Consider the following 22,745-nt stretch of genomic DNA (forward strand, 5'->3'; position numbering starts at 1 on the left):
GAAAAAGCGAAGCCACATCTGGAGGACAAAAAAGCAAACACGCCCATCACATCTGGCGCGTCCTCGGCTGGAGCCGCCGGTGGAACCGTCCGCTCCGAGACTTGGCGCAACTCAGCTTTTGTGCGTGTGCGTTGGAAAGTTATTCCTGGATATTCAAAGTGAGGACTTTTTGGGGGAGCGATATTCTTGAAGGGGAGAAGATCCTGCAGGGCGGAACCGCCGTGCGTAATTTGTTTTTGTCACCGGCGGGAAGGAAGGAGGGTCTTGGAAATAACGCGTTTTGCGAACATTTTTTTAAATATATATATATACATATAGATGTGTGTGTGTTTATATATATATATATAAACACCAGCTGCCTGCAAGAGTTTCGCAACAGGTGTTTTTTTTTTTTTTTTTGGCCTGGATCGTTATATTAATTTTATCATTTTATAATTTTTGCCCGCGGAGGATAAACGATAAACGGTGAGGTCTGACATGAAGGCGCACTTCGCCTCGATGTTTTGATCCCCCGGTCAAAACGGACAGCGGCGGCGGGCGAATCCACTTCTTTCTCAATGATAAGCTCGGTGTGTGTTTCGTCTTACCGGGGGCGCAAGTCTGGCAACAAACCTCTGTCTAAATCATGTCTGAAGGAAGAGATGGCCAGAGGAGAAGACTCGGACAAGATCATCATTAACGTCGGCGGCACACGGCATGAGACCTATAAGAGCACCCTCAGGACCCTGCCGGGGACGCGCCTGGCGTGGCTGGCCACGCCGGATACGCAGGTCGGCTCCGACGCGGACGCGCAGGCGCCGCCGAGCGCCAGCGAGTTCTTCTTCGACCGGCACCCGGGCATCTTCGCCTACGTGCTCAACTATTACCGCACCGGGAAGCTGCACTGCCCCGCGGATGTGTGCGGGCCGCTTTTCGAAGAGGAGCTGGCGTTCTGGGGCATCGACGAGACCGACGTGGAGCCGTGCTGCTGGATGACCTACCGACAGCACCGGGACGCAGAGGAGGCCCTGGAGATATTCGAGCCGCCGGACGCGGACGACACCGCCGACGATGACCGGGAGATGCCGAGGCGCTTCGGCATCGAGGACTGTCCGGAGAGGTCTCGGGGCTGCTGCGAGGTCTGGCAGCCCAGGATGTGGGCCCTGTTCGACGATCCCTACTCGTCCAGAGCCGCCAGGGTGAGTGGAGACAAGTTTTTTTTTATTTTTTATTTTTTATTTTTTTATTTAAATATTTTTTGTTCTTACGCCGAGGATGGATGATTTTCCCACTCCGATCCTGATTGAAAAAAATAAATTAATAAAAAAAAAATGAGAAGCGCACTTTGATTTCATCAACAGGTGTTACCGCGACGTTCAGCCAATCACGTCGCGGCGTTTAAAAATGTCGAATTCGCGCGTCAGACAGGCAGGCGCGCTTGTTTTCATTCCGCTCAAGTGGTGATTTTTTTATATTTATTTATTATTATTATTATTATTATTATTATTATTATTGTTGTATTTGCATGTCACAGCCAGAAACTGGTCGGTGGCAGTTATAATAAGATCGATAAAAAGGCTGATTTCCCCTCCCCAACCGTCTTAGACTAGATGAGTCTAGGAACAACTTACGCTTAAAATTATTATTTTTTTTTTACTGTCTGTTTCCATGTGTCATAGTTTATTCATTCACAGCGTTTTGTTTTGGATGGGAATATGCACTGCAAAGAAAAAGCCTAGGATACTGATCACTTTTAATAAATTGCAACTATCATTGTGAATTATTGGATAGTTTCTGTCTGTATGTACTGTTGAGTTGGTCTTGGCAAAAAATGAAAGATACATAAAAACAATCTATAAATTAATGAAATTGAATGATGCCATAGCGCAGTGGTTACATGATTCACCGTATTCCATTATTCCCTCTGTAATGTTTAAGCCAGAATAGCTGTTATCTCCACATATCTGGCCCATGTTGACAGGGTATAGCTCAGTGCCACGGCTGCCAGTTATAATTTTGACTTTTAATCAAAAGTTTTCAAGAAGAGCCTTTTATTCATGTTTCTTGCATGACAACAAATTAAAGATACTCAAATTGGCCATGGAGGTGAAAGTGATGCGTAAAGCAAAAATCCCTGCAGGACTCCAGACCTTGGGGAAATCCTTTGCAATAATGGTGTCACCATCTGACAGGTTCTGAGATGAAGCAATTAGATAAATGTCCACATACGTTTACATTGTTAAGTAAAAGCCTGAATTGATGTTAATGTTTTGCTCCACACATTTGGTCAGGGGTTTATAGTTCCAACCCACCTACTTCTCTTCTTATAAAACACTTTAAACCCAAATGTCTTTGTAGACAAGTCAATTATGTCTATAGCAGTCCAGTTCTCGTGCTATAAAAGCAGAGCTGAATGCTTTAAAGTGCAGAAAATGCTGTTTTATGACAGAAATGTGAGCGATGCTGAAGTGTTCCCACACATCCTGTTCATGATTTGCACTTGAAGGTTCTCAAATCAAGAGCGTTGGAAAGCCAGCATGGCTGTAGATCTACGAACAGGAGACACGTGTTACAAATGAATCAGTCTAAGAGCACATATATTGTTAAGTAACAGTTATAATCATCCTCATTACTTGCAGAGATAAACCCCATTGCATGATGAGCCACACAGGAGATGATGATAATATCATCCCTCTTCATTTGTGTCATTGATCTCTCAAGTTACTTGTTCTCTACCAGATATAACTATCTACTCATTCCATACAAGGCTATTTGTGTGTTTGGAACATAAATATAAAAAAAAAAGCAAACCAACAAATAAAAAGATTGCCAATATACATATATATGTATGTGTGTGTATGTATATGTATGTGTGTGTGTTGGTTTCAATGCTCCCGTATAAAAACAAAGCATTTCTTTTGTCATTAATTCATGAGGGGGATGTTTGCCCAGTGTGAGCATTTAGAATTTGCACCTAATGGACCGGAAACAGAAAGAGGAAGGAAGAGAGTGCATCGTGAATTTACATGAAAGCAAGTATCAAGTGTCTCAAAAGCGGGGTGGGGTGGGGGGCTTACATTAGTAGCTTTAACGAACAAATAAATAAATAAACTAACTCATTCATTCATTCATTATCTATACTGCTTTTCCTGCACTCAGGGTCGCGGCGGGCCCATCCCTGTTGTCGCTGGGTCAGAAGCGAGGCATCGGTCGCCACATATAGAGACACAAAACCCATATACATAAATAAATAAATCTATAAATACATAAATCTACTCCCCAGAGCAAAAGACCGATGGCCACTTGAATTTTTTTTTCCCCGAGTGTCATCGATGTGAACCTCTCATTTCAACCTGTCAATCTACAAATAGCATTTCTTCCAGCTTCTGGTCCAGGTGGCATTTGCAGATTGTCAGCGTGGAACGGGCGACATCTCCGAATCCCAGCTGCCACCGCCATCTGAGGATGATCCGTTGCGTGGCCTTCAGTTATGCGTGTGATTAATCAATTAGGTTTTGAGAGGTTCGCTCAAATACGTGATCGGATTGTTCGTGGAAGTATGTGATGAATCACTGCTTGTCGGATCTACACGGGCCGGGTCATAATGCTAATGGTCCATTTCCCTTCCAGCACATTTATGTACTATACATCTATTTTCTCTGTTTACGTTCCTAAAGGGGGAAAAGTGCATTGTGAGGGACACGTGTTACCTTTATAGCCCTTATGTTTTAAAGAGCCTTCAAGCTCATCTGGGTGGATGAGAGGATGCAGAGCCAAATAGGTGTCATCTCCACATCATTCCAGCCAAAATGTCTTTGGAATCAACAATAAATCTAAGTGCAGCGAGTCAAACATCAGTGCATGAATCCTCTGGCTTAATGCAGGGCGCATTCAGTGATGATTATTGAACTGGTAAGGAGCAAACAGTTACTGCTCCGTACATAAAAAAATGCCAAACCTGTGGCAGAGGCCACTTTTTAAACAGTTTAACCTTTCATTGTCTAAGTCCTTCAGTTTTGACAATACAAAATGGACATAAATTAATCATATACTATTTTAAGTGCAGACCCAGTCAGTATAACCAGCATTTAAGCTTTTTTTTTTTTTAACTCAGGCCAAAAATGTATTTTCCCCTCATGTTTAAACTTGAATTTGAATATCAAGCAATTTAGCTTTTGAAATCGCTAGAAAACCAGATGTCTGCGAACAAAGGGCCCCTGGTTTTCTCCAAGTTGCATTTGTGGCATCATGTCCAATGTAGATGATGTTACTTCCACCCTTTCAATCAAAAGTAAAGGCTTTCGGCAAATAGTCGAACTTTAGAGTGGGACAAGTTTTTGTTGACTGAATCTGATTGTGTTTGACGGTCCAAATTAGAATCTGAGACTTGCATCGTGATGACCTTTTTTATATTTTTCAGCGTCTCTTCCCCTGCTCTTTGTCAGCCTGTCTGTGTGTTTTACCGTTGGATTAGTCCAAGACTCCATGGTAATGGGTATGTTTCTAACAGCTGGCTCAGAAGCATGCCAGTCACAGCCATTCCGGACGATTAGGCTGCACAATAGTTGCGGAGGAATGCGGGTGGAGCCGTTTTCCCCGGAAACCTGGGACCAGACTCTGTGCTGACAGATCAGCAAAATCAGATAGACTTATGTCCCTACAAATATGTGATAAAATAGGCACTCTTATTTTATAAACCGCCACCTTTTGAGGCAGCCGGATCGTGAAGTAGACAAATTTTTGTAATATCGGGGGGAAAGAATCGCCACTTTCGAGACCATTTGTGGGATTGGCACATTGGAACATTGTTTCTGACTCAGAAATAGGAATTTGACCGTAATTAACCATAATTTTGCAAGAAACCCAAAATGTCATGACTTCGGCTGATATTTACCGGGGTGCCATTGACTCAATGAGTAAACATCCATATTTATATATATATATTTCAAATACATATATAAAATATATATTTCATATATGTTTTCAAAAATTGTTATTTCGATTTACTCTTACACTAGAAAAAGTTCATAACGATTGAAATTGATATTGGGCATTGGTTATCTTAGAAATTAAAGGATGGTATAAACAATACTATTCAATTTCTTTCTTTTGTAATTTTGAGATGTTGTGTCCCGGTAGGTGCTACATTTTATAGTTTGAGCTCTGATAGCGGGGATATTCTGATTCTCTTTTGGGCTTCTGTCTCTCGGACGAGACAAGAGCTGAAAATCGAGACATCGATAAAGATTTGATCGTTCTGTTGTATAAGTGTAAGAATGCTTTGGTGCTTAAATAGTGATACTTGAGAAAATGTAAAGGAACCCCTTGGCGGGGCGATTATTCTTCATCATTCCAATTGTGTTTCGGTCTCGGGCCTGATAACTTCATACAGTCTCTCCTCTAATGCAATATTCAATTAATTCCTCAGCCCTGCCACCCTTAATTAATAACCGCCTTGGTAATGGCTTGCGACCTGTTAACAGAGTTGAGTCATTAAAAGTGCCTCTCACTCAGAAAAACGAGAAACTTATCTGCCCCCAAATAAAGTAAAAAATCAATTTGTCTTTGTTACGATCAATTAGACCCAGTCCAATATGCACCATTAGGATTATAACATAATCAATAACCAATCCTTTTACAAGTATCAGATATATTTTATGGTATTGATTACCAAAGCATTATTGAGTAATTCAATAATGGATAGTGTTGCAGATTTCAGACCCCTTATATCTTTTGGTTTATTGATGTTTATAAGGAATTTTTGTGGCCTTGCAGGTGATATACAGCATGGACTGTAAAAATGTTGATATTCTTTTGAAATTCTAAATATAATAACCATGATGATATTTCACTTTTGTCACAGTGGGTGCACATCAATACTTTATGCCTGTGAGGGAGGGACAGATTTGGTTCAATAATTTTCAATAAAGTTTTTTTTTTTTTTAAATGGGTAATCAATTTATGTACGCTGACCCCCTACATCTGTTGCAGCTCAGCACTGGGATGATAAATAATAATGACTTCTTTGTATGAGATCCCCAGGGGGCGGCTCTCATACAGGTGACATCTTTCTAATATGGAGTTCTAAGGGGAACAGAGCGACCGGGCAGCTTCAGAATTCTCCTCAGATGATTCACACAGAGATGTTTTTTTTTTTCCTTGACTTGAAAGTAAAGTTTTTTGAATGAACTCGAGAAAAAACATCTCTGTAATAGCAATGCGCTGATCACACACACACACACACACACACATTCTTAATAGATATTGATCGTTTGAATTGCTGGTGTTTGTGCAACAACTTAGTATATACGGATTAGTCTAATTAAAAAAAAATAGCTCCAGAACAGTTTCATGAATTTATTCTATTTCATTTTATTTTAATATGATTTTAAATGACATCCCATCATATTATGTGATATCATATTTTTTCAACTATTTGTCCAAAAACCCAGATGCTTCACATTACTTGTGTATGGTTTAAATATGCTTTCATTTATTCATTTTCTATGTCATCGGTCGCCAGTCAATCACAAGGCCACATGTAGAGACATACAACCATTCACTCTCTCATTCACACGTCTGGGAAATTTAGGGTCTCAACTTAACCTGCCTTATGTTTCTGGACTGTGGGAGGGAACAGGAGAATCTTCCCATCATATCAAACAGACCTTTGACGACAATGCCATTTTCCGTCGTCACGTCTCAGATCTCGTTCAGTCCAGATTCCGGTTCGTCCAGTTCTAGCCAGAAGTTTCTTCCCAGAATGCAATTATTTACCTGAAATGGTACCTGTCTCTCACTTGTGATGTGTGTCTTTATGCAACTCTCCATGCTTGTATTTGAAGGTTCATTTAATAAGAAAATAAATCGATTAATTTGATGTTATGAATGTATCCATCAAATACAAGATGTATCCGCTGTCCGCTGTAACCCAGCGGACAATAGAGCCTCTCCGACCTCCGGCGCGATATTCATTTTATGAAAACATCAGCAGCTCTTGATGTTTTTCGCTGTCGACTGCTCAGACAGCTCAGCGTCACGGTGCGTCGTGTTGTTTTGTGTGTTTGTGTCGGGGAACAGCGAGACGCCGAAACAGCTTGAGGTGATGGCCATAATGGTTCTCCCCACCTGCTACACAGCCCGCTGCCGCCGTGCCCCACTTTCTTACGATATTCCCAGCTGGGACTTGCTGGACGTCCCCCGAGGTCAGCTCGGCACCGTCTCACACTGACACTTGATGACCTTGACTCGAGTGCTTTTTGGCACCATTGTTTGGCTTTTCATGCCCTCGAAGGCTTCCACTCCACACAGACCTAGTGGGAAAGCAGTGGCACTCAGAGACATTTAGAACTGCATCATTCCTGTACATTTGTTTTTATTTATTGAATCGACAAGGGGTGTAAAACTCAAATACACAGTGGGCCAAAATTCAAAACTGGGACAAAGTCGCGGGCCAACAGTGATATTTATTAGAAAAAAATCTTCCTCCAGATATAACAATGAAGTTTTGCTTAAAAACTAAATATGGAACAAGCATAGCTTAATACTATACAATATATAACTTAATATTGCACACATGCAAAATCCTGTTTTCTGCCTAAGTAGCAGGGTACCAGTATTAGCATAAGGTTGCTATGACTACTGTCAACAGAGGAGAGGGCGTTTATGGGTCCTGTTGGGATTTTCGTGCCAAAACACCGGCAGAAAATTACGGGATTTGTAGAATTAGCGGTACATGCACTGTAGAGTATAGTGCATTAGTCATTTGGTATGGCTTTGCGTGCCAAATGTAATTACAGTGCGGGCCAAATTTGGCCCGCGAGCCAGAGTTTGACGCGCATGGAATATACTCTTCAGTGCCTTTAGAGTCGATAACAAACTGCATTCAGTTACTTTGCGATCAATGGGCATGGTAAATAATTCTCACTTTTAAAATGTCATCAGGCTAACTATTCTGTAGCGTCAACAATATTACTAATGAAAACAGAGCTGTACTAATGTTTAAGTAACTTTTCAATTTGGTAGCTGATACATCCTGATATAATTGCATCCTTTCCCAGAGCTTTCAGTTAATGTCTTGTTCTTGATCACAGAACCACATATAGGCGTGCAACCACTCACTCACAGGTCATATAGACATACAACCACTCACATGATTTATAAAGACGGACAAAAATTCACTCTCATCCACATGTCATATAGAGACAAACAAACATTCACTCACTAAGATATACAGACGTGCAACAGTTGTGCTCTCTTCAGTTAACCTTCTGCATGTTTGTTGGTAACCCACTTGTACAAAGAGACTCCACACAGAAGGAATCAAACCGGAGACCTCCTTGCTTCGAGGCAGAGGCGCATTGAGCCGCAGCGACGGGAGACGCGATCAAAAAAGGCTTTACGCACTTGCTTTACAACAATACGATAAAACTCCCAAACAGAAAGACCTGTAAAAACCGATCCCAGAATATATATCATGTTTTCAGAGGTGACCCTTTATTATCTCTCTTTATTTTATCAGGCTTTAAATAAACGGCGCTGACATGCGTAAGATTTTATCGAGCGAAAGCTGAACTCAGTTACACGGAGGCCCGCTGCGGAGTCGCAAGATTAGAATACGCGGGGAGATAAATACCAACCCAGCCGAGGAGACATATGGATAGTACTCGCAGGCACATGCGTGCAGGTGAGGGGGGTCGAACAGTCGCGTTTATTTTTAGGCTTTTGGGAGAGCGGAGCAAAACGGCCTGGCGTTTGTAAGTATCTTCGGTCACCTTTCTTGCAGAGTACCCCTGGTTGCAGATACCTGGATTTGTTTAGGTCTAAGATAAACCGTTTGGGCTTTGAGTAAACCGAGCGATGTCGAGGACCTCTGGGCTCATCGCAACACCCACAGGAACAATGATGAGATTTACTGTTTTCATTTGGCTCCTGTTGCTTTCTTTTTTTTTTCTAACAAAGCTCAGGGTATTGAAGTCTTGTCCTTGTGACCTTATATTGTGTTCTTTCCTTATAGTGTTCACGGTTAGTGAGCTTTTCCATTATGTAATGTTTACAGCGTCAATATTAAGCGCTAACTTATTGTTACAGCTAAGGCCGTAACAAATCGTGCTACATTATCTTACTTAATTTTTACAATTAGAACACATTTGAAATTCAACATGGGAAAGGATTTATAAAGTGGCATGTATATTTTTACCCTAAAAGTTATAGTAAACATTGTGTTATTGAGAAAAAAAGTGCACAACAGTTTGCAGGTTATATCAGGATCAACAGCCTGTAGAAAACAGACACACGCACACACACTCACACACACACACCTGTGTCTGACCCATAGAGGAGGCGGCACAGATGCGTCTCTGTTATTCAGTTTGTGGGCCAAACGTATGAATTTACCCTGACAAGCGTTGTTTGATCGTGTAATCCAGTCAACAACGTGTTGAGCCTCCACACCGTGATTGGGTTCAGTTCATCGTTTAATCTCACCCGCTTTGTTTAGACCGCAAATCAATCGGTCAATCAATCAGTCTAATTTACTGATCAATCACTGAGGGTGCACGAGCTGAGAATCATTCAGCTTCACTGCTGTGACGCACTGAAAATCACGAGAGGTTAATGAATGTTCATGAAACCCTTTCCCGCACCCCCCCACCCCAGTTTCAACTCGAAATTAACTTCAATCTGATTTGGGTTTTTTTTGTCACAACAAAAATAAAACAATTCCAGATATAAATCCACCTGCCCGCCCTTTCATATTTCTCTGACTAAGCCAGGGTTAAGCGAAAAAGACCGGATGTTTAACACTTCTATGTGCACCATTTGATATGACACATCATAGGTTTAAATCACATCTTTTGTTTTTCAAATGAAATGCCGCGAGCGTTTCTTCAGAAACAGAAATCCCCTGCCGAAACTCGGGCAGGAAAATGGGCAGGATGTGTCGCTTGATTCCAACTGTCCCTCCAACCATCGGTCCGATGAGACTCTGGGTCACGTGTTGTTTTCTGTTATCCAGTGTGCTGTTGCAGTTATTGGATTTTAAAGAAATTGAGCGTACAGAAAATGGAAACCCTCCGGTTGTTCAACCCAGCATAAATATCATTTGTACGTGAATGTTAAAATGTTTTTAATTCTCTCTCTATGTGTGCAATATGCAATTTTGTGTCTATATGAACATATGCAGCAGGGGAGGTTAGAAGTTCTAGAAATCACACCTTTAAGCCTCTTTTTCTTTCCTGTTTGGCGTTTGTGACTCTTTTGTGACTCATTTGTGACTCTTTTCTTTTGCACGTCACGGTTGCGTCACAGCAGCCAGGTCTTCCGTCGAAAATTCACAATACAATGTTACTTATTTAGTCACTAAATATAAAACGCATCCCAACAAAAAAACAAATACATATATCCATCGAAAACATTAGTAATAATCCACTGCAGGCCTCGATGATGTTTCACGCCACGCCATGGGAAAACTCAGCTTCGAGGCAAAGGCTTCTTGATCTTCCCACCCTTCCTGGGGCTTGGACTTTATCGTCTTCCAGGAACATGTGAATGTTTTAGACCTCCACGGGGATCGTGAAGAAGCCGGTTGTGATGATAGAGTGTTGTGCTCAATCCCCTTGCACAACAGAGATATGAACATATATACAGTGGTATGAAAAAGTTTAGGCACCCCTGATCATTTTCAAGATTTTCCTTTATAAGTCATTGGTTGTTTGTCTCAGCAATTTCAGTTTAATATATTATATAGCAGACAAACATAGTGATATTTGAGAAGTGAAATGAAGTTTATAGGATTTACAGAAAGTGAGCAATAATTATTTAAACAAAAGTAGGCAGGTGCATAAATTTGGGCACCTCAACAGAAAAATTACATCAATATTTAGTAGATCCTCCTTTTGCAAAAATAACACCCTCTAAACACTTCCGATAGCGCACTAAAACTGTCAAAGTCGTCTTCTTCGGTGTCGGAGTTGAACGTACTCAGAATTTCCAGGTCATTTTATCGGTCTGATGTGACAAGGATAAATGTTTTAGCGGTGTGAAGCTCATTAGTGTCCCTCCCCAAAAAAAGTCCATATATTAGCCGCATCGTTTTTTACGTGAAAAAAAGCTGCGGCTTATCGTCCGGAAATTACGGTATATATATATATATATAAAATAACATGTTTACTGCTGTGCTAAATATGAGGTGTAATGGCCCTTGAATAAGGCCCCGATCCATTTTGAGTTCGTTTCGTAAACAATTATTAAAAATGTCTTTTTTGGTCTCGAATCGAAGATCCAGAGACTATTTAGGAAGCTGATATGTTTGGGGAGAAAACAGCAAAGGTCCAGGTACATATTTATCCAGCTGGAAGATTAGAAAGGTTGGAGAGTCTCTACAATTTGTCCAAGCCTTTTGTAAACAATAAAGACAGCAGGCACACAATGTTAAGACAAACACAGTCGGTCGTGGCTATTGTACTGGATCATGTGAATCCCTGTCACATATTTCAATTTGCCCTCCGTGAAATATAAAAGTGGATCAAAAGCGCGCCCAGGTATGAAGCCGTGTCGTTTCATTATTATCATAATTTGGCAAACAATGACGGCGGAAGAGACATTTCTGTGGCTGAATTGAGTGTGGTAAAAACAGGTGTTTTTTTTTTGTTTTTTTTTGCATCCTGCTTGGACATTTGAATGAAATGGGTTTTCACCAAATTTGACAAAAAAAAAAAAAATTCTTTGTGGATAAAGTGAATATGCCAAGCCATAGAAAAGGGAAAATACTGGTTTAGTGAGTCTGTGAGCATCACATCCCCCTGTCGGATATAGAACTGGTATATAGAAGCATATAATATATCCTCTAGAAATTTTCAGGCTAAAGTGTTAGTCTAAAGTAAAAAATCAATAAATAACACCCTGGCAGACAGGAAGATTTCAAGGAGCAAACATACCGATAGTCTCGCCGAACTTCCAAATGATCTTATTTGAATTTAAAAGCAATCGACTCCCGACCGTTTTTTTTTTTTCCATTTAATGTTATATTTTAAAGAGATATATATTCTCAAATACAACACTAGCAGCTTTCCCATGGTGACTTCTTGCAGCCGGATTCTTGCAATTCCAATGAAATCAGATTTGCGTTGTTCTCAGTCGTGCCATGAGATGATATCTCTTAAAACTTGGTTTATGTTTTATTTGTGTCCTTGTTGCTCCCCTTTCAAGGTGGTTTATTTTGTCATTTATTTGATGCTGCCTCAAAAAAAAAAGTGAACCTCAATGTCATTCTTTTTGTGTTTTAAGTCTTTTTTTTTCATTTCCATGCTTGCCTGTGCTCATCACAAAACACTGATCGTTCCCTCGTCGAATATTTTTATTTCCTATTAATGGCAAATTGTGATTTTTTTTTTCTGTCTTGTCCAGGGAGTTGCACTGGCTTCTCTCTTCTTCATTCTGGTGTCCATCACTACCTTCTGCCTGGAGACCCACGAAGCCTTCATTGAGCTGCAGAACCGGACGGAGGTGGTTGTCGTGGGCAACACCACACGCGAAGAGGAGCGGAGCGAAATGGTGACCAAACCCGTGCTGACTTTGGTAGAGGGCATCTGCGTCATCTGGTTCACTTTTGAATTCCTGGTGCGCATCATCTGCTGCCCAGACAAGGTGGTCTTCATTAAGAACACCCTCAACATCATCGACTTTGTGGCCATCCTGCCGTTCTACCTGGAGATGGGCCTGAGCGGTCTCTCCTCGAAAGCGGCCAGCGACGTACTCGGTTTCCTCCGCGTGGTGCGCTTCGTTCGGATTCTTCGGATCTTCAAACTGACACGACACTTCGTAGGCCTGCGTGTGCTGGGTCACACTCTGAAAGCCAGCGTCAATGAATTCCTCCTGCTCATTATCTTCTTGGCGTTGGGCGTTCTGATCTTCGCCACCATGATATACTACGCCGAGCGAATCGGCGCCCAGCCGGACGACCCCACCGGCTCGAACCATACGCACTTCAAGAACATTCCGATCAGCTTCTGGTGGGCGGTCGTCACCATGACGACACTCGGCTACGGAGACATGTATCCTAAGACGTGGCTGGGCATGATGGTAGGGGCGCTGTGCGCGCTGGCCGGTGTCCTGACCATCGCCATGCCCGTCCCCGTCATCGTCAACAATTTTGGGATGTACTACTCGCTGGCCATGGCCAAGCAGAAGCTGCCGAAAAAGAAGAAGAAACACATCCCGAACCCCGACGCTCAGATGGACTCCGCCTCCTTCGGGAAGTCGGACACGAACTCGCACAGAGACAGCACGCAGAGCGACACGTGTCCGCTGGCCGCCGAGGAGAACATCAGCAGGACCCGCTCAGGTCAGGCCGTGCATCATTTTTAAAGCAACGTCTCCCTTTGGGCCGGACAAAGAATCCTTTTTTCCATCTTTCGCGTGGGCCGAAGTCTTTTTCGTATTTAATTTGATCCCAAATATGTTAAGGTCATTCCAAGAGGGATTCATCTTTGAATGCCATCTATTCTGCGCACGTCTTGTTGCATATTTCAGGTTCTAAGGCTAACGGTAAATATCTGCTATACTTCTGGTCCCATGTGCGGTTCCCAGGAAGGTCCTGAGGCGTTTGTTTGACAGATGAACTCTGCTTAGTCGTAAAGACAGTAACAAACAGGATCAAATTACTCCTTATAGCGCTGCGGTCAAATTGGATTTTGCAGCAGAAAAATACAGATTTTATGCAATATACCTCTGCCTTTGTCTGGGCCCTCAGGGGAGTGTCAGTAAAAGCTTTGGCATTTATGTTGCTGTGTTTTGTTTGGTTCTTTTTTTTTTTGTCATCTTGCCAGACTCCAAGCAGAACGGGGATGCAAATGTGGCCCTTTCAGAGGAGGAGGGCTGCAGCCTGACCCAGCCGTTGTCCCCCAGTGAGAAGTGGTCCCTGCGCTGCTCCAGAGGGCGAGACAGGACTAAGAAAGAAGCGACCTGCTTCCTCCTCACCTCTGGAGACCCCAACGTTCACACCGGTAGGCCACATACAAGACGCTATTTCCAGTATCTACGCTCAAAGGGGTGTATTCAGGAATTTCTGCTGCAGGAATTTCTTATACAGGAATAATAGATGTTGTCCCTCTGGCTCTGCACTCTCAATGAGCACCTCATTTGCATAAAACCCTCAAAGGGGTCAGTCATGTGACTGCGAGGTGGAGTATAAGTGCCTTCAATACATCAAGGTACAAGTTTGCCATAAAACCTCCAGAAATACACTTATATTCAATAACATGCGATCATCTTTTCTTGCATCATCCAGCTGGGCTGAAAGCAATTTTACTCATTATTCCCCAGAGGGTTCAAGCGAAATTGATGGTGGGGTTTTTGGGGACTAATTGCATCATCTGTCTGGGTGTGTTTTCCCCAGTAATGGCTGCCATAAAACATTGGGAGCCAACGTTACAGCTAACCCGTTATTTCTCATTACGCTCATGTTATGTACATATTTGGGGTTCTTTTCATTATCAATTACTGTGATTGTGGTGTGATGCTAACAAAAAATAAACAAACACGGTTGCTAGATTGCAATATTACCTTTGACCACCGACTGCCTTTTAAATAGAGCGGCGCCCAGTAATCGTGAGTATTTTCAAAAGTTTGAATCGAGCGACGTGCATTTCTAAGAACGCCCTCTGAATTGACTTCCGCTCTCAGCCTGCCGTCTCCCTGGATCAAATATTGAAGCTTTCCAAACTATCCAAAACCCCTCTTGTGAGAGAAAGCCCTATATTTGGCTGCCGCGGAGGCATCGAAGACATCCCGAGCACGCATCGACACCGTCAACATCCTGATTCTCATTCCAAGCTCGCCAGTCACTCAGAAGGTGTTTTCCTGCATAAGTGCAATTTGCCATATTGCATTTTCCAACAAAAGCTCATTAGAGCCTCACCGTCAAGGGAAAAAAACAGCACAGAAATTCACATCCTGTAGTTTGACTCCCGTGAGGGTCCGCATGGGCGCTTCTTTGACAGCCATTTACGAGGAAATAGTGTTTGAAATACTTTCCGGAAAGCCCTGTCAATCCTTGGCAATGCGAAGTGTTTCAGGCTCGTGCGGGGCAGTGCCATGCCGTCACATGCGACTGAAAAACATTGCCAAACTCTGCATAAATGTCTCATAAATGCAGTAGTGCAAGAGGGAAACAAAAATTCAGTTAAGCGAATATTTACAGGCTTATAGCCACAGCAAGGGAAAAAAAAACAACATAAATCGAACCTGCTCTCACATAGAATTCTCTAATAACACATAAGCTAGCCTTCCCCTGACTTCACAAACAACAGAGGATAGAGCTGAGCAAAGCCAGTGCACAACAAAACTAATCTCGGCGAGCGAGAGAGAAAGAGAGAGCGAGGGAAAAAGACAGAGAGAGAGAGAGAAGCGAAGGTCGGGGTGGGATGGGATGGGGGGGTAATTCAATCCCGATCCCTGGGTCTGGTGAGTATGTGGATAATGACATCCCAGTCTATTACAGGGAAACATCACACATGCGCAACATATTTTCCCGCACATTACCTGAAAAAAAAAAAAAGGTCGAAGTGTTTCCTAACATGGTTAAAAAATGCTGGAAACATTGAACCGCGGAAAGGGTCAGCTCCGGGATTGCGGCCATTATCGGCGCCAGTTAGGTCGAGATAGATTGAACAGAGGTTAACCCCAGACTCGCAGGATGTAAGGTATGGGTAATATGCAGCAGCTCAGCGGGGCAGGAAACAGACAGATGGAAGCAGCAGGTCTGAAGATGCTCAGATGGCTATCAGTGACAGGAAATGGTCGCCCGGTCTGCAGTCGGACATCGACTGCCGGTGGCTCCGAAATGATTCGGGTCGCAGGATTCTGTGACGGAAGAAGCGCGTGATTTCAAGTCGTACGAACAAAAGCCGAACGCGGCCCCGGTTGAAAGTTACGTGACAGCCGCCTGCTCGTTTCTCTCCGATGAGTGCATGACGGTGCGGCAAAATGTTCGAGCGCAGTCGAGAAAAAGCACAATGCGGATGACAAACGCAACGAGGCTTCTAAGCCGAAACGAGCTCCCGTATTCCCGAGTGCCACCACTCGCTGATTGCCACTAATAGGTTTCCATTAAAAGCATGGGTGGTCAGAGGGAAACCACCCGGTTATTTCAGATTTGTGCATTTGTTTATGGAACACGGCTGAAATAGAAGTAAATGAACGTAAAATGAAGAGATTTTTCATAATCCACTAATGAATTTACAAGGTACAAAGTTATCACTTTCCATGTCACAGTTTCTGTTTTTTTTGATTTGCTCAAAAAAAAAGATTTCAGATCAAGATTTGACGGTTGCAGATTGAAAAGGGTACACGATAAACACTGTTTTCATACCCCTAATGTTTTCAGCGGACTTATTTGCCGTTGTTACCAGATGATCCCCGGAAAATACAAGACAATCAGAGCAACTGTGTTTGGTATCCAATATAACAACATTTTGAATTACTGAAAGAAATTGAGTTTTGAGGCACAGAGGAGATCAGATGGAGCTGCATGGTGCCTTGGCAGATCTGGAAAAAGCTTACAACAGGGTGCAGTGAGAGGAACTGTGGTACTATGTGAGGAAGTCTGGAGTGGCAAAGACGTATGTTCGACCGGTGCAGAACATGTATGAGAGCTGCAATGATGTGTGCTGTAGGTGTGACAAGTTCAAGGTGGAGGTGGGACGACACCAGGGATCACCTCTGAGCCACTTCTTGTTTGGAGTGAAGACGTGCGGGCTGGCGGATGAGGTTTGACAGGTCTCCACGGATTAGGATGTTTGCAGATGACATTGTGATATAGTGTGAGCAGGGGGCAGGCGGAGGACAATCTCAAGCACTGGAGGTACGGTAGTAAACAAATGAGCAACAAAGATTCTGATCAGCGAGCAACTCACTAAAATCAGCAACACACTTGCAAGAGGTTACAAGAAAATTAAGAAAATCTAATGTTTATTCACATTATACATTAAAAACATAAGAGCGGTGTCACTGTTTACTCATAATCTTCCGAATATTGTGACATTTCCACATCGGCCCATGTGTGCATTAACCCTCATATTATGTTAAGGGTCAATTTGACCCATTGGGCCAATGGGTGAAATGGGTCAAATTGACCCTTGACATAATATGAGGGTGAACAAGAAATATATAATTGTAATCGAGGGAATTACATTGTGTCTTTGTAGATCTAGAAAAAATAAAAGGATGGTGAGAGAGCAACTGTGATATTGTAAGTCTGGAGTACATGAGAAGTGTTATACTGGTGCAGGACATGTATGACAGCTGTAAGAGTGGTTGCATGTGCCTTGGGTGTCACAAAGGAGTTCAAGGTGGAGGTGGGTCTGCATGGAAGATCAGCTCCGAGCCCCCTCGTGTTCACTGTGGTGATAGATAGGCTGACAGATGAGGTTAGACAGGGATTTCCATGGACGGTGAGCTGTGCAGATGACATTGTGATATGTGAGGAGAGCAGGCAGCAGGTGGAGGATAATCTTGAGAAGTGCATGTATGCCCTGGAAAGGAGAGGAATGAAAGTTGGCTGCAGCAGAACAGAATACATGTGTGTGAATGAGAGGGATCCGGAGAGGCTACAGGGAGTGGAGATTAAGAAGGTAGAGGATTTTAAGCACTTAATGTCAACGGTCCAGAGCAATGGAGAGTGTGGAAAAGAAGTGAAGGAACATGTGCAAGCAGGTAGGAAGAAAAGTGTCAGGTATGGTGTGTGATAAAAGCGAGAGAGGCAGAATTAAAGGAAAGGTGTAAAAGACGGAGGTGGGAGCAGCCATGCCTTCTGTTTTGGAGAAAAAGCAGCACCGCAGGTTGCAGAGATGAGGATGTTGAGGTTCTCTTTGGGAGTGCGGAGGTTGGATAGGGTCAGGAATGAGCCAGTCTGAGGGAAACTATATCTTAGATGTTTTGGAGATAAAGGATGCTGAGGTTGGAACTGCCAGGCAGGAGGCCGACAGAAAGACCAAAAAGACATGGATGGAGTGAAAGAGGACATGAAGTTAGTTGTTGTGAGAGAGGAGGATACAGAGAGGATTTGATGGAGAAAGATGATTCCCTATCGGACCCCTGGAATCCGAAAGGAAAAGAAGAAAATAAAGAATTTGAGTTTGGTACATTAAATTATATTTAACCTCAGGGATTACAAATGACCCTGATCTGTTCATTCATCTCCAGTGACATTTGAAGGCACTATTTTAACCGCTTAAACCTGTAACAGATTTTTTTTTTTTTTTTATGTAGCGATCTTCAAAAGACTTAAATTAATAATATGATGTTAAAAATAGACATCGGGTGCCGCCCTGCCGCAGGAGGCGGAACAGTCAGCTTTTAGAGATGTTCACGTTACATCCAGCCGCAACTGTATCCTTCAAACGCCTCATTTCAAGTGCCTCGTTTCTGTCCATTGTGTCTTCCAGCAGAGAGCTGTAAAGACATCCTCGCTGCCACTGGAAGCTACTTGCAGCCGGAGGTCACCACTCTGACCTGATACGGATCTGTTATGAGGAGAACACAATATGAACTGGCGTCGGAGCACGTGTTCCAGCTCCCCCGACTGTGCTTTTCTCTTTTGAATGAACTGCACACGGAAATGGTTTTAAATTCAGGACGAGATCCTTTTTTTTTTTTTTTTTCCCTTTGTCGTCATACGCCGCAAACCGTTTAGCTGAGTTGCATTCTCTATTTACAGTATGTACATTCATTTACATGTTGCAAAGCTTTTTTGCATGTATTGCATGATCCTGCAGTGAAAGATGTAGCTCGGCTGCCATTATTAAGCTCTTCATGTAATCAAAATATGACACGACCCTTTTAACCGCATACTAAGTGTTTTACTTATAAAACACTTCGTTTCTTAACGCTCGAAGACACCCTACTGTCCTCCCACTTATGTATATTGAATCAGAAAAGAATTGTAATCTTATAAACAGTCGAAACATTTTTTGGGATCGTATAATGTCGATGGGAAGTAGAATTTGATTAAAAACACCAAAATTCCAGTTTTATCTCTAAAACCAGACCCGCAGATCTTCATCATCATCACTCTCCACGTGCAACACGCCGACCCTTCGTCAGGACGCGATGCGATATCGACGTTCAGGCGACACGTTGTTTGTAAATTCTCGTACGGTAAAAAAAAATCCTAAGAATAGACTTTAGCTAAAAGACAGTGGAGCAGTATTGTTCGTCAGTGATGTTATTCGTGTATAACTGATGCATGCATATTGGTTGAGTCAGGACCAAATGTGCATTCTAATGGATTACAATAGATTTACAGTACATGACCATCATGGGCAGAAATATATCCGATACCACCCGTCCCCACTTGTGCCTCATGTTGCGTAACAGAGTTGAACTATGTGCCGTAGAAATGTTCCCTAATCCCGTCGATTGTGTTGTGTTGTGTAGAAACCCCGGCCGTTACACACATTTACCACCAAGAGCGCGAGGAAGGGCGTGGTTTATTTAACTCATGATTATTCTCCATGGTCTACCATAGTGGCCTTATGTTGATGAGACAAAAAAGGACGACTTACCCCAATTCATTTCCCCTCAAACCCACTCCTATATCAACATTGTTATGTAGCAACGTATCGGAATCATTCTTTACCTCTCCCGTCTATATGACACGCTTACGCTACATATAGCTGTTGATCAATGACGGGAGATCGTTATTTTGATAATTCCCTTTTTACGCATAATTACTTTTCCCGTTGTACACACTGAAAAGCTGTAGAGAAGCACACAGAGCACCGGTTTCATATTTTCCAATAATAGATTGTCTAATTGAATGTGATGGATTTTTCGCTAGTCAAAGTGTCACGTTCTATGTTTTATGGTGTATGTTTTCGTGCGTGCGTGTGTGTGTGAGCGTGAGAGAGTGAGTGTGTGTGTGTGAGAGCGAGAAAGTGGAAGGGTCCGTATCTGTGATGTTATATTACCTAGACATGTATTTCTACGCAGAAATACAAATAAAATACTTGCCCCTGATTCTAGAAACTGTTATTGATTCTTTAGTTTTGTGCTGGTAGAATATAACCTATATTTATTTTTTAAAGCATTGCGCCTCTGAAATCCTGATACGGTGTTATCTACCGCGCTGCCTTTTATACCGGTGACACACACGTAATATGTGGGGATGGTGTTTTCTGTCTGCGAGGTGCAACCGCCGTCACAGCCATGCCTCCTGCTCTCCCGTTCCACCATCATTATGTACCGAAGGTGTAGATGGCATACAGAACACATCTCCATGGAGATTTGGGACGGCAGGCAACACTAATTACTCCGCAACCTCCACCTCCCCTCCCTCTGTCTTTCACAAGCACACAGACACACTCTTTCTGTCACGCACACTCACCTCAAGCTCAGCATGATATTCATTACCGCCGTTGCCCGTGAAAAAACATTTTGATGTTCAGGCATGTGTTGTGCAGTTCAATATGGTAAAGGGGGCGGGGCTGCCATTCAGCAGCGAGGCCCAGGATTCAGGATGCATGAGTCTTGAAAGCAAACATAAAAACCAGATAACGCGCTAAATACGGGCTCGTCGCGTCTGGTTTGGTCACGTGATCGCAGGGCCATTACAAGACTCCGGTCTGCTGTCCCCGCTAAATGTTGTGATATTATTTTATTATTTCTGTTATTATGTCTTATTGATGACTTTATTATTAGTCGTTAGATCCCATAATGCGGGGTTACAATACTTTCATCTCAATGATGAAATGCATACGTGCGACAAACCGCACTGAGGCACATGTTAAATTCCCGTAATTCAAGTGTTGAATTCGAAGTCGAAGGCGATTTCCTCCCAACAGGTCTTAATATGCAAATTGATTTTAATTATAACTTTCTTTGACATTTTTGACGGCAGCTTACACAGCGGAGACGAATCGATAACCTTTAGCGACAGCGTCCGCCATATCGTCTCATGGCTATTTTTTTTCTTTTTTAACTTTCCATCAGATCACCTTCTCAAAGTGCTGTTTTTTAAATGACTCACTTGATGATTTATAGAAATGAAGTGAAATGTGAAATATCGAATAACCCCAAAACTTAGAAGTTTACATACCCCCTCTGGAGCAAAGTGATCTTATGAAATGAATCATTTTACGAGGTCGAAATTAATACAACGCAACTTAGACTTCAATACTTAGATACATTGTTTTTGACAGTGCATGTTGAGTGACTCAGTCTCTGCAAGGTATTTGCTTGTGCAGTGAATTGGCCCCCCTGTGTCAATTCATCCCTGAAGAGCTGTAGAACAGCTGGGGAGCGGCTCCACCTCGATGCCCCGTCCCTAATGCACGTATTTTTTTAAACATGGGAGGGTTCCAGGGGATTCCAGAGGGGCCCCGTGGGGCGAGGGTACATCATCTGTGGCCATCCCTTCCCCGCAGGATTTGACCCCCACCTTGCCAACCGCTCAGCAACCCGTCACTATCAAATAAAGGAGCAACACTTTAGACAAACTGCACGTTCATATCCTTGCTACATCATTATGGTCTGCGTGCCCAAGTCATAGCAGTCCTTCGCTCGGCCACCAGGGGGCGCTACACATAGTCATCACCCTGTGTTTATCCGTTCGTAAATATCTCCTCTCTGAGCCATTGGCGCGTGATAATTGATGAATTTTAAATATCAGATTTTGATGAGCGTTGATAGAAAGCAGCGGCAGTCCTGATAGTTTTCCGCGCCCATATAACTCGGTGAGGTGGCGCTCCGTTCAGCAGGCCTGCAGGAAAGATGATTGACAGCTTCGCTGGGCTGTGATTTATGGAACAAGATGAGCTCAGTCAGAGCAGAGCAAGGCCGAGCTGGAAGTTGAGAGGCAGATCCTGTCGGGGCTCATCCTGTCATCCATGATTACTCCCTTTTATTGTTTCCCTTATTTTCTTCATTTCATTTATTTTTTTTCTTCTCAGTTGAAGGTTGTCATGACAATATCGAACACAGTTTCCATGGAGAAGGGCTCTGCCCCAGCCGCTTTACCCTCCCATTCGTTCAGGCCACCTTGACTTGTTATCTTTCTCGGTAGAATAAATTTAACTTCCTCTCGGTCCTTTGAGGGTTTTTTTTTTTTAGATGGTTACCCGTAATATGCAATGTGGACTTTAACCTCACGTTCAATATTTACATCAAATATTAATGACCTTCCATATAATATTTCAACGTAATGTATCCTAATTAGTTTCACTTGCGATCAGCAGATTTTGAAAATGGACAATGAAACTCGGGGCGCAATGAAATTCGGATCGATTTGCTGAACTAACTTAATCGTTTTCGTTATTAATTCGCGTGCATTAACGGTTGTAGTTTTGTATCACAGACAAGTTAGTTTTTAAAAAGATTCGGCAACTGTGCCTTGAATTTTTCTTTTTAGACTGTCACGACAGTGTAACCAAAGCATTGTTTGAATTGAGATGTCATCATGAGATCCAACTTCCCATGCATTTCAGACCATATTATCTTCCTTGAGATAGGAAGAAAGATAATACAGTTGAAATGCAAATACAGCAAATGTCGCTGTTGATGAAAAAAAAAGATACAATATTTAAATTTCTTCACCTGCATCCACCGTTGTATTCCATCCCGTATTGTCCACGGTTGCCGTGATTGCCCGAAATTTGATAGATAGGGTAAGAAACGTAACCGCCAAAGCAATTTCACTCAGCTGTTTCACTGCAGATGTGTGACACTTCATGGTTGAAATCCTAGAAGTGCATGGAGAAAACAAAACAGAC

The 22,745-nt window shown here is 42.7% G+C and overlaps 1 protein-coding gene across 2 annotated transcripts; it reads left to right on the forward strand.

The window, feature by feature from the left end:
* The first annotated feature begins 382 nt into the window (after positions 1–382).
* Positions 383–20,004, forward strand: kcnc4 (potassium voltage-gated channel, Shaw-related subfamily, member 4). Of its 2 annotated transcripts, none has more exons than XM_086142018.1 (4): positions 383–1,178; positions 12,385–13,321; positions 13,806–13,982; positions 18,426–20,004. In XM_086142018.1, exons 1-4 carry the CDS (start codon positions 558–560, stop codon positions 18,491–18,493), a joined length of 1,803 nt encoding a protein of 600 aa, XP_085998144.1. In that variant the 5' UTR covers positions 383–557; the 3' UTR covers positions 18,494–20,004. The 2 variants fall into 2 exon arrangements, with proteins under 2 accessions (XP_085998144.1, XP_085998143.1); XM_086142017.1 differs by having other exon boundaries at positions 18,423–19,015.
* The last annotated feature ends 2,741 nt before the right edge of the window (positions 20,005–22,745 follow it).

This window comes from Fistularia commersonii, chromosome 34 (genome assembly GCF_037954325.1).
Source record: "Fistularia commersonii isolate RoL2024-O1a breed Wild chromosome 34, RoL_Fcom_v1.0, whole genome shotgun sequence".
Taxonomy (NCBI): domain Eukaryota; kingdom Metazoa; phylum Chordata; class Actinopteri; order Syngnathiformes; family Fistulariidae; genus Fistularia; species Fistularia commersonii.